Here is an 11373-nt window from a genome sequence, read left to right on the forward strand (position 1 = left end):
TATGGAAGATGAATTTGGGCATGTTCCTGGATTAACCTAGATATATAAATATTCTAGCTCAGTCCAGCCCATAAAGAGCTCAAACTAACCTGTCACCAGGGCGAGAATTTCTGATTGTGAGATTTACTAGTTAATACCTTAAGCCTGCATGTGGGCAAGGCCATAGGTTGTTGGGTGTCCTAGGAATTAATGGCCTTGGGGGTGAATTTATTGTTTGGTTTAAAAAGGGGCAAAGAGCCCTCAGGATTTAATGTTGGGCCACTAGTATAGTCCCATGCAGTTTAATACTGTGAAAAGTGCGTGCATCGAAAAGTTGCACATCTTTCACTATGCCTTTCTACAACGTTAGCACTCAGTTCACCCAGTTTCTCAAAGACAACACCTATTTTATCAACTCAACTATCTCTGAGCTCCATGAGGGGCATAGGATATGTCTGTGGCAGATATGGCATCATCACTTGCAGGTCTGAATTTTTCAAAATCAAGCAATCCTAACAGTATGAACTATCCATTGTGGAAGTTCAACATAAAGACAGCTCTCATAGCCAACAAACTATGTAAGGTGGTGATCGGTGACGAGGAGCCCCAGCCTCTACTTCCATTTCTGCAAAAAACAAGATCCTGAACTTACCATAGAAGACGAGGACGAGATTACCAACTAAAAGGAGAAGGACGACGATAGTAGACAACGTGATTCCACTTATTCAAACAGCTACAACCAAACTATGATGACATCATCCTTGGCTATTTCAAGATTTTGATGCCAAATATAAAGTCACAAGCACTTGAATACACAGACATATATGATGTCTTGAACCACTTGCAGCGTCAATAATGAATGAAATCACCCAAAGTTTGAGTTTTAAAAAGAAGTCAGAGCTTTTCAACTTAATAGCAAGGACTTTTAAAAGACATGGACATCATAGGCAAGTCTACCAAATTGGATGGTACCATGGAAAGAGGCCGTACTATGAGAAGACAAAAGCTAGCCTAGCTAGAGGGTGACGCTAGCAAGCGTGTGGTGTGGTCTCTAGTCACATAGTTAGTCATCCTACTCATGGCAAAGATTGAGTCTTCGTAATCAAAGAGTTTCGAAACGACAAGTTTTGAAACAGGTTTCGGGGTTTCGGAAACGTTTCAAGGCCATCTCGAAACATTTGTGAAAATGTTTTGTGCGTAATAGGGTATTTAAATATATTTTTTTCCCCAAATTTTAGACATTTTAGATTGTTACCACCAAAACTCCAATACTTGAAAAAAACTCATGAAACATAGTGCATAGCATTTGTCTTGTCACTTAGAACTTTAATTTGAAACATATTACTAATTTCTGAATCAAAAAATTAACCACAGATCGTTGAAGATTCAAGAGTCAATGGTCGTATTTAAGAATTGGAAAAGATATATGAATCATGATTCATGTCACATGACAAGAGGTTCAATCTTCAAAGCTGAAACGATGCTTGGTACTCCGATTTGGGGATTTTTTAGGGGCTCCGAAGTGTATGTTTTGGATTCCAAGGATGTAGGGGTTTTTGAAATGCAAGTTTCAGTTTCGAAACGTCTCCGAAATGTTTCGTACGTTTCGGGGCTTCTTAAACGTGCTTTGGAAGGCTTCCTTGGACAGCTTGGCTAAGGTTGTAGCATAGGACTTCCACTTGGAGACCTCCTAATCCTTGGCCTTCCAGTTTGCAGCTTGTTGATGGCCTCTTTCAAGAGGGCATGGTGAGGTGTGTGAAGTACTCAGACGCGTATGTCTTCACCAACATCCAAGGGTTGGTTAGGAACATCATATAGTGTACCTTCATAGGCTTTCCAAAGACTACAGTCTTGGATGAGACACGGTGATCTCCTTCACCAAAATTCTTTGGAGTTACTACTATATAATATACTCAAGTTTTGTTTGTGATGGATAAGAAACAGCTGCTTCTTACATCGCACTAAACACCAATACTCTTTTTTTGTAAGATCCTTGTCCGAGCATCCTTGTTTGTCTCAATGTGCTGACGGTGCCCAAGCGCTTTGCACTCATCATCATACTAACCAATCTAGGGTACAAACCCTTCAAGTGGCTTTCCCATGTTTTAGGGAAAGTGCAACCAACTTCAAATAAAAATAAGTGTTTAACAAGTATTTCTCCACTGGCAAAACATCCACAGCAAACAACACATGGGACCTAGACCGAGCCGGCTCAACGCACAGTACATTGATTGGCCCCAAATTAGCTAGCACCCCTTGCGGTATTTCTTTATCATTTATTCACTAAAAACATATTACAAGAAAGACCGAACGCTTCAAATAGCCATCCAATTTACAATATAATCTATGCTCTCATCAATCGAAACCAATCATGGCTTCACAAGCATCCAATTCCAAGACATAACCCATCTGACAGACTGCCCCAACTCCCATAGTAAAATCGTCCAACAATCTCAACTTAGCCGAGCTGTTACGGCATCAATCCTTTGTCATGCAAGGCCAGCACTCAAGCCCCTAGCTGTTACGGTGCCGCTCGATTGACACCTGCGAATTGCAATGCATAGCAAGGCAAAGTAGCCGACCAATTGCAAGAGACCTCACTGCTAAACTAGGAGCCCCAGTCTTGGAAAACCCCACAAAGAAGGGTGTCCAGCCTTATCTTGCCTGGAATCAGCCCAAAAACATGACAACCAGTAAAATCACAACCCATAAAGTCCTAGATGCAGTTCAACCAGCCTGTAGGAGTCCCAAAACAAACGAAGCAGCTCCCAATCGAATCACCTCTGCTTTAGAACACCCAGGACAGCCTGCACAAGCCCAGTATCAAATCCCCTGCTCCTCTCACCCCAAATTCAGTGGGATTCAGCTGCAGCTCAACTCGCCCTGCCTCTTAGAACACAAAACAGCCTATTGGACGACTAGAAACCGAGTCGCCAAGCTCCACCAGCCTAGACTCAGCCTATAGGCAGCAAAAATCAGTTCGCCTCTCCTCTTGGCAGCCTCCTGCACACACGAAACTGGGTGATTCTCTCTCTCGGACGCCTACAAGCATATTTGAGACTTCAAATCTTCCAAGTCCATCTTAGTAGAGCTGTGCACTGTATTATTGTAAGCAAACTCTACCAATGATAGGTACTTTTCCCAGTCTGAACCTTGGTCACCTACGTAGCATTTCAGCATATCTAATGCTGTAAAATTTGCTACTTCACTTTGACCATCTGTCTGGGGATGGAAAGAAGAAGAAAAATTCAGATTCGTCCCCATGTTATCAAATAAAGCTCTCCAAAATAGACTGGTCATTATGCGATCTCGATCACTAACAATGGACTTAGGCATACCATGATGCTTAAAGATCTGTGCCATGAAAAGCTTAGCCATATGATCTGCCTTTATGGTTTTGCGAACCGGAATGAAATGAGCTTGCTTGCTGAATCTATCAATGATAGTCCAAATCCCATCATTCCCTGACTTTGATCTTGGCAAATTGGTTTCTGTGAGGGCTGTCTGGTATTGCCCTTGTCCGCTCCAGCCTCCCTTTGCTCTTTGGGTGCACCCTCCTTTTCCCGTTGCTCGCGTTCACTGCCTTCTGTCCCCTTAGCAGACTCTTGTGGTACCTGTCCCTCGGAGGTGCCCTTCGCGCTGTGGTTCTCTGGTTAACCGCAGCCAACCCTCTTGGTAATAAACCAAGTCTTCTTGTTTACTTGACCAGAGTCAAGTATCTTTGACCGTAGTCAATTCTTTGACCATTAAAAGAACTCTTTGACCATAATTAACACATATAAAACTCTTTAATTATGATCAAATAAATGGTCAACTGTACTTTGACTTAGGATATTTACATTGTGGTGACAAAGAGCACTCATAATTTGAGGTGACTTCAATATGGAACTTAAACCTTTTGAATGTCAAATTATTGACATACAAGCACAACGAATGCTTTGGGATCGGGATGAGATCATCCCAAAGTTTATTCTTCGTAATCATATTACATTTTCAACCTTTATCATTGCAAAAGACTCTGCTGTCCCAAGGTGTACCTGTTGCAAGAAAAAATCCCCAAAAGGCAACAAGAGGCCTTCCAAGGCAACATGGGGCCTTTCCAAAATGCAAATGAAGCAGAAATTGGAAAGAACCAATGCAACAATGGCTTACTCTAAGATGTAGCCCGAAAAGACAGCAGTGAAAAGGCTCTGAATGCGAGCAAGGGGATTCACCCTTGAAGGAGAGGTGAAAATGAGAGCAAATGTCAATGAGAGGTGCCAAGAGAAGGCTGGAAAGTGGAATCCTGCAAGAGAAAGTGCTCCCACAAGGAGGAGAGCACCTCCAAATGAGTATAACAGGATCCAATGGAGATAATCTGGCAGTCCGAGGCAAGAGATGGCAAATGGGCTCAAGGAGAGATTCAATGCATCTGTACAGGCTGTACAGCTCGCACATGTGAGAAAACCTGCCCATATTGCTTTGTGCCCATGCAAAGCAATAAATGCTTCTATCTGCTGTCCATACAGTCCATAGACTGTACAGCTGTCCGTACAGAAACCAAAGTCTGCGCAAGGTCACGTTGAGGTGCGTGCAGGTTGCAGGGTGTTTGTAGGACGAGGGTAGGTTGCAAGTACTTAATATTCCAAGATTTGATGGGCAAGAGGTGAAAATTCAAAATTCATGGGAGTAGCAAAATTTTCAGTCGTCGGCTTCCCCCCCTCCGACGATACACGTTAGTAGAATTAGATATCCCAAACAAGTGCAATGTGGCCTAAAATGCTTCAAAACACAAGTAGGCCAAAGACTGCGCTATCGGGTTTAATGCCATGTATTATGAAATGCGATGACCTTTGTTATGGAATGAGCTATATAGCAAGCAAGTGCATGGAAAAAGAAACAATTCAAAATTGTAAACAATGTTGGATTTATTAAAAGAGGCTTTACACATGCACAAATTGCACATTTTCAACTTCTTCTATTTTAGAATGAATTTAGATACCAATATGAACAACTATCAATGTTTTACTCTCAAATAGGTGTGCATCACTTTAGCACAATATTAGAGGTCCGTTAACCCATGCCTAATGTCCTCACTTAGGTGTGTCCTTGGGTTGAGAGAAGCTCACGTAGTGTACTTTTGAATGATTACTTGGTTGCATGTACTTATAGAATAAAATTTTGATGTTTTTTAATAAATTGCTATATCCTATAGTCTTTAGGATGCATGCTTCACATGCAACATAGCACTTGTAATACTTTAACGATCTCATTCCAAAGCCTTATTCCATAATTTTTTGGTCTCATGTTCGCACACGTGTGGGGGATGAACCACAGCAGGCTGGAAGTACACCGAATGTTGAAGAAAACACTGAAAAACAGCCTCCTTTGCAGCAGGTGCTCCCAAAACGTGCTTTCAAAAATGCATGTAGAAGCCCTGAATGCTCACACGTGTGGAGAACACTTGGAGAAAATGGACCAACCAGCAGGTAGATGAGCAGAAATGGCTGCCAAACAGCTCCAAATGCAAGCAAAGATGCTCCAAAAGGCAGCCAATGGCCGAGGGAACCTGCTCTGATACCACTATAGGCTAGGTAGGGCAAGCAAATGGAAGCTCAAAAGTGAGTGAGAGAGGAGTAAAACGAGCTGCTGTAATATAAATGCTGCTACGGCTCAAGAGAGAGCCAATATGACAAAACCCTAGGGCTAAGCGCCCTAACTAGAAAAGGTTGATATTTTGTCTTGGTCAGGAGAAGTACTAGGAGTTGGCACATTTATGGGCTATACTCACAATTTACTTTGCATGATCAATATATACCTAGATGAATCCAGGAACATTCCCAAACTCATCCTCTAAAAACACAACATAGTGCAGTTTCAATCTCACGATAGTCACTCATAAGATTGAAAACCATAAATCACGCATTGCAGGGACTAGCTATCACAGGGACGTGAATTTATGAGCCGTGACTAACTTTGGCTTAGAGGACTAGCCCAAGGGAAGCGACACTTCCTAGAAGTCCCTAGGTGCACACACTAGGCCTACATGCTAGGGGCTAGGCAAGGTTTAGAGGGGTCATAAAGTTAGGCCCAAGGAAACCAATGTTTCATTGGTTAGAAGGGTTAGAACTTTATCGTGGGGGCAAACCAATGTTCCATTGGTTTTGTGAGGTTAGAGCGTTAATGAGGGGGCCACGTGGCAGCCCGTCATGCACACCTACCCCCTTCCTCTACTCCCATGCTTGGTTTTTGAAGAAGGTATGGGATTCTTTGACGCTTCTTCTTGCTTGCATTACTCACTTATCCCGAGGTCCTCTCTCTCTCTCTCTCTCTCTCTCTCTCTCTCTCTCTCTCTCTCTGGTTCATTCTCCAAGGCTTCCGTACAGTTGCACGGAAGCATTAATTACTACTGTACGGGCTGTTGCACAGAATCCAAGGTGAACTGTATGAAATCCTTTTTGCTGGCTGTACGGAAGAGGCATGCATCCCTAAGCTGCTTATACGAACAATGGCACACCTCTCGAGGTATATTGGCACTGATTTCGAGGCTGATGTATTCTCTCTCTGATTCCAGCCCGTTTTCTCTCTTCCTTCCCCTCTCCAAGCTGCCATTTCCTCCTGCTACCTCTTGCTTGCTGGGTCTACTGCCCATGGAGGTTGAGAATGTTTGTCCTTATCATCGTAATCCAACTCAAATGTGGTAGCCAAAAGTGATTCGTGAATGATGATATTAGAAATGTTGCATCTACTGCTAGATGGATGCATCATGCTTCTTGTGATTCCCCAATAGAAACACTACATCTACTTCTAGACTGATAGATCGAATCATTTTTATGAGCTTTCCTAGCTTCCCTAACATGCTCATGAAAATAGACGAAATCAGTAGGATAAGTTTGACCTACATAAAGCACACTACTACTATGAATATTGTAGATAGTATAGATTACTTAATAGGACTAAGAGGTTTAGGGCTGCAAAGATGTCTCATCTTACTTTACTGAGAATCCTTAAATTGTTATTTGTATAATGTGTACTAACCAATATTGACTTAAAACTAGACCATCTTCTCCAAAATCCTGAAATTATTCAAATTCGATCAAGCTAGGAAATCAAATCTATCTCTATACGAATTTCTCACATGTCTAGAAGCAAAACAATGGGTGGAAGAGCCAAAGACCGTAGCTCATGAGAGTCAAAATTTGTAGAAGGTATGTTTAAATTTTCAGTAGTCAAGACGGTGTTTAAGACCAGGCCTGCAATGATCCGAGGTCAGAGAGGGTGGTACTGACCCCACCCCCACGTTTTTTAGCGGGGTATGTTTAAATTTGCAGGAGTCAGGGCAGTGTTTAAGACCATAATATCTAGTTCCTAAATGGAGAGGCTGGATCTAAATGTACAAGCTAGGGTTTGCTGCTCATGGCTGAATCTTGCTATGACTGATGGCTGAGCAGGACTGTTTAAGACCATAATATCTAGTTCCTAAATGGAGAGGCTGGATCTCAATGTACAAGCTAGGGTTTGCTGCTCATGGCTGAATCTTGCTATGACTGATGGCTGAGCACTTCTCCCACAGGTCCATTCTGGATGCAAGTGAAGAGCTTAAAGTAGAAAGAAGTTGGGAGGGTATTTTATAAAATATTTTTTTATTTAAAGTGTGCAAAGTTCAATAAAATGTATTGCTTAGCTAACCTTGTATCTGAAGGATCGGGCTCGGTCACAGCCTTGGTCATAGTTCAATATGCCGTTGGCCTCTAGATCTGTGTTATATGTATTAGCTTGTGGTAGAAACTCAGCAGACAAAAGATTCTCCAGGATGTTCTCATGTGTTATGGATAGGTAGCAGGGTGTAAGATCATTATTCTTTCTGATGGTGGCAGTTGGAGGATGCCAAGCTCAGTCTCTCAACAGAACACTTAGCAAGGTTCACAGTGCGTCTAAGCATAGAGCAGTATCAGAACAGGTTGAGTTCCGCATCAATGGGATGGTAGAGACGAGGGCCTCCATTGTCACCCAATTAGGCCTGGCAAATTCCAGGAATGCTACGCTGGCAGGAAATACTGGCCAGCATCCTTTTATAGGCTCAGATGCTGTCTGTAAACTCACATACCAAGTTGGGTCTGTGGACAGACTGATTCAGTCTGTGGAAATAGCAGTTATAGATCAGTCTGTGAATGGCAGTTAGACCAGTCTGTGAAATGGCAGTTACAAGAGCCTTCTTCCCAGAATTATAGCTACTTAAAAACACCCCATTCATTTTATTCACAATTCCAATCTCTATTAGGATGCTGAATGTAATAGATTTGTAAGGACTTCCAAACTCTCTTTAGAAGCACCCTTGAATCTCTAGCTGTCAAACATGTAATTAGCAGCCCTGCAAATATATCCAGGGGCAATGCATGTTGTAATAGCCACTTATGCAGGTCACTGGATGAACAGCTTCACCGTCCAGAAGTGTAGATAAAGTGCAGCACCTCTTGAGAGAACCATGTCCACAATCAATGACCACATTCAAGAAATCAATCCTCTTGAATAGCTAGCATCAAACTTAAAACATGAACCGCTAACAACTAAGTTTATTTGACAAATTACTGCTTAAGCCTTTCAAAGGGCTTTAAGGCCAAGTCAGGGGTAGCAAGCAGCTTTACGATCTTGTTATGCTTTTAGAAAATAAAATTAAAAGCTAGCCTACACTCCAGACACATTCGACATCCGTTAAAGGTTATCTACCAAACAAAGTATGTCTGAACAGTATGCACATCCTTTCCATGTACACAGCACAACGCTAAAGTTCTCAAAGGGCCTGTAAGGCTCAACTACAGTGTCACCTAAAGTCTACCAAACAAAGCTTGCTCTGCTTTCATAAAATAGGAATAAATGCCATATTCTTCCCCTTGACTAAATTAACCCCCAATTCTCAAAGGACAGTACACAGGCTTATATAAGCGAATCCAAAAAACGATTGAAAATTGTGTCATCCAGCTAACCGAATATGAATAGAGCAGCATAGATTCACCAACACACACATCCAAATGCATTCCTGTTGATTGAACCAAGAAGTAAGTAAATACGCAATAGGGAGTGGATTTCACCAGACACCTCGTCGCGCATTGTCCTGGGCTTTGACTTGGCTTTATCACGATCTGAACTTCGGTGAGGTGGCGAAGAAGAAAATTTCATCTTTCTTGGAGAAGAGTGGCTCTGTTTCTGATGAGCATTTGTAGGAGATGAAGACCCTGGAAAATGGGACTTACTGGGGGAGTGCTTTTGCCTTCCCCTCCTATCGGGTGATCTTTCCCTGCTCAGGGCTTGTTCCTTTTCTCTACCTCTCTCTCCATCCCTCGTCCTCTCTCTGTCCTTCTCTCTATCTCTGCGTCGATCAGAATCCCTATCTCTGCCTAAATCTCTCTCTCTGCCTCGATCAGAATCCCTATCTCTGAGAGAATCTCTGTCTCTGACTCTATCTGAATCTCTGCCGGAATCTCTGTCTCTTCCTCGGTCAAAATCTCGATCTCTGCCTCGGGATTCATGTCTCGAATCATGATCTCTTTCTCGGAGTCTACCTGAGTCTCTTTCTCTCCGAAAATGGTCCCTCTCTCTCTTCTCGTCCCCGCCTCTGGTATTAAAGTCCTGAGCTCTTCGTATTCGCTTTGAACGGGGAGAGGGTGAGCGGGAGGCGAGCTGCACAGGAGACCTTGAAGAGCTGGATGCAGACCTGAAGGCAGAAACAAGTTTTTCAGGAAGAATACTCGTAGGCTCACAATAAGTTATTACAGACTCGTCAGGAAAAGGGCACGGCATAACAGGAGACAATATGCATATAAGGTGAGCACTCAACCACCAACCAGAACGAAAGAAAGAGTACACTCCCGCCAAAACGAGCCCTCACATTCATCAAACGTCCCGAAACAACAAATACAGCAGGATTTAATCACAAAACCTGCGGGAGCCAGCCTTTCGAGACGGAGGAGAGGCCGAGTCACCAGTTCTACGTCCCGCCATGCTATGTGACAGCGTTGGGCGGCGATCCTGGACCAAAATCCACGCTGGTGCTAGTCCAGTTGCCGGAATTTAGCCGACAAACCTCATCGCGGAAGAGGAAACCCGGGAAAATCTGAGAGGCGAGGGTGCAGCGCTAAGCAAGAAATTGAGACTACGACACCCAACGGCATAGTCACCCGATGAATTAGGTTAGATGAAGGGAAACTAGATTTGCCATATGCAGGGAAGGAGTTTAGATGTTTAACAATTCCATGTACCAGCCGTGCTGATTGCTAGGTTCTTAGTACAAATTGGCATTTTTTTTAATAGTGGATACATGTTGATTCGTCTCTTTGCTGAAGTTTCACTTGAAAAAAAATGATAGGTGCAAATTCCTATGTAGTCATTGAACTTGAAGTTAAAAAATTAGATGAGAGACGATTGGTTTTGATAAGATAAGATAAGATGGCATGGATGGGGTAAGAGAGAATTGTGTGACGTAAGGAATATACGAGTAGCATGACCCGTCTACAACAAGTTAGAGACCCGCTCCGATGGGTCTCAACATGGGATCTCAAAAGCGACCTTGCTAATTTGAGAATGGACCGCCTTTTCGATATCCAAAGTTGTGTGTTGCCACATGCTTTCAAGATGGCAACAAAGGTAGAGCTATTTGGTGACAAACCTTGCTCTTGCATTTGCACATGAAATTTAAAAGCTTCCTAGCTTTCTTCTTGTTTGACATACCCCAAGATCATTGTACTCTATGTAACCACATTACGATGAGGCAATTCATTAAAGACACTCAATGCTCCCACATGTCTACCAAAGTGGTTCCCACAAAGAAATCAAACTCAAAGCCAATATTAAAAACATTGGAGCTGTTTATTAAAACTCCTATTAACTTGCTTCTCCTTTTCTAGTGCTCCAAGTCTATTGCAAGCCTTCAATGCGCAAATGAATGTTTGGGCATCAGTTCGATGCTTCCGCGCTACATCCTAGCATACAAATCCAAAGCCAACGCATCCTCATTCTCTTGTTACAACCCATAATCCTGCTAGACCAAGAAGACACATTAAGATATGGAAATTGGTCAAAAATCCTCCGTATGTCTTCCACACCCCCACATCTTGTATGGAAATAAAAGTAAAGCCACTTGGCAACAGACCTTGCTCTTGCATTTGCACATTAAAGCTAAAAGATTCCTCACTTTTTGTTACCTCAAGATCATTGTACTCCATGTAACCACATTAGGATGAGGCAATTCATTAAAGACACTCAAATCTCCCACATATTGCATACATGTCTACCAGATAATCAAACTCAAAGCCAATCTTAAAAACTTTCGAGTTCAGGGTTCTACCTTCCACCAAACTGATCTTGTTTTCTCAAACTTCTTGTCACCTCTCTTCCCCTCTCTAGTGTTGCAAGGCTATT

General features: G+C 42.6%; 1 protein-coding gene across 9 annotated transcripts in view; it reads right to left on the bottom strand.

Annotated features, from left to right (window-relative positions):
* The window catches only part of DDL (SMAD/FHA domain-containing protein), a 90119-nt gene extending 79865 nt beyond the window's left edge, over positions 1-10254 (bottom strand). For 2 of the 9 annotated variants that reach the window (XR_015543421.1, XM_087396375.1), the window contains exons 1-2: positions 9896-10254; positions 9055-9670 (exon numbers count right to left, since the gene is read on the bottom strand). Coding sequence is in view for 6 of the 9 variants with exons in the window: in XM_087396375.1 (XP_087252501.1) it covers positions 9055-9670; positions 9896-9957 (678 nt within the window). In the remaining 3 variants the exon portion in view is untranslated. The remainder of the gene's footprint in view (positions 1-9054; positions 9671-9895) is intronic. The other 7 variants (XR_015543423.1, XM_087396381.1, XM_087396379.1 and 4 more) reach the window with 5 other exon arrangements.
* Between the last annotated feature and the right edge of the window lie 1119 nt (positions 10255-11373).

Source organism: Dipteris shenzhenensis, chromosome 25 (assembly GCF_047967505.1).
Source record: "Dipteris shenzhenensis isolate YYH24624 ecotype China chromosome 25, Dip_SZ_1.0, whole genome shotgun sequence".
Classification (NCBI taxonomy): domain Eukaryota; kingdom Viridiplantae; phylum Streptophyta; class Polypodiopsida; order Gleicheniales; family Dipteridaceae; genus Dipteris; species Dipteris shenzhenensis.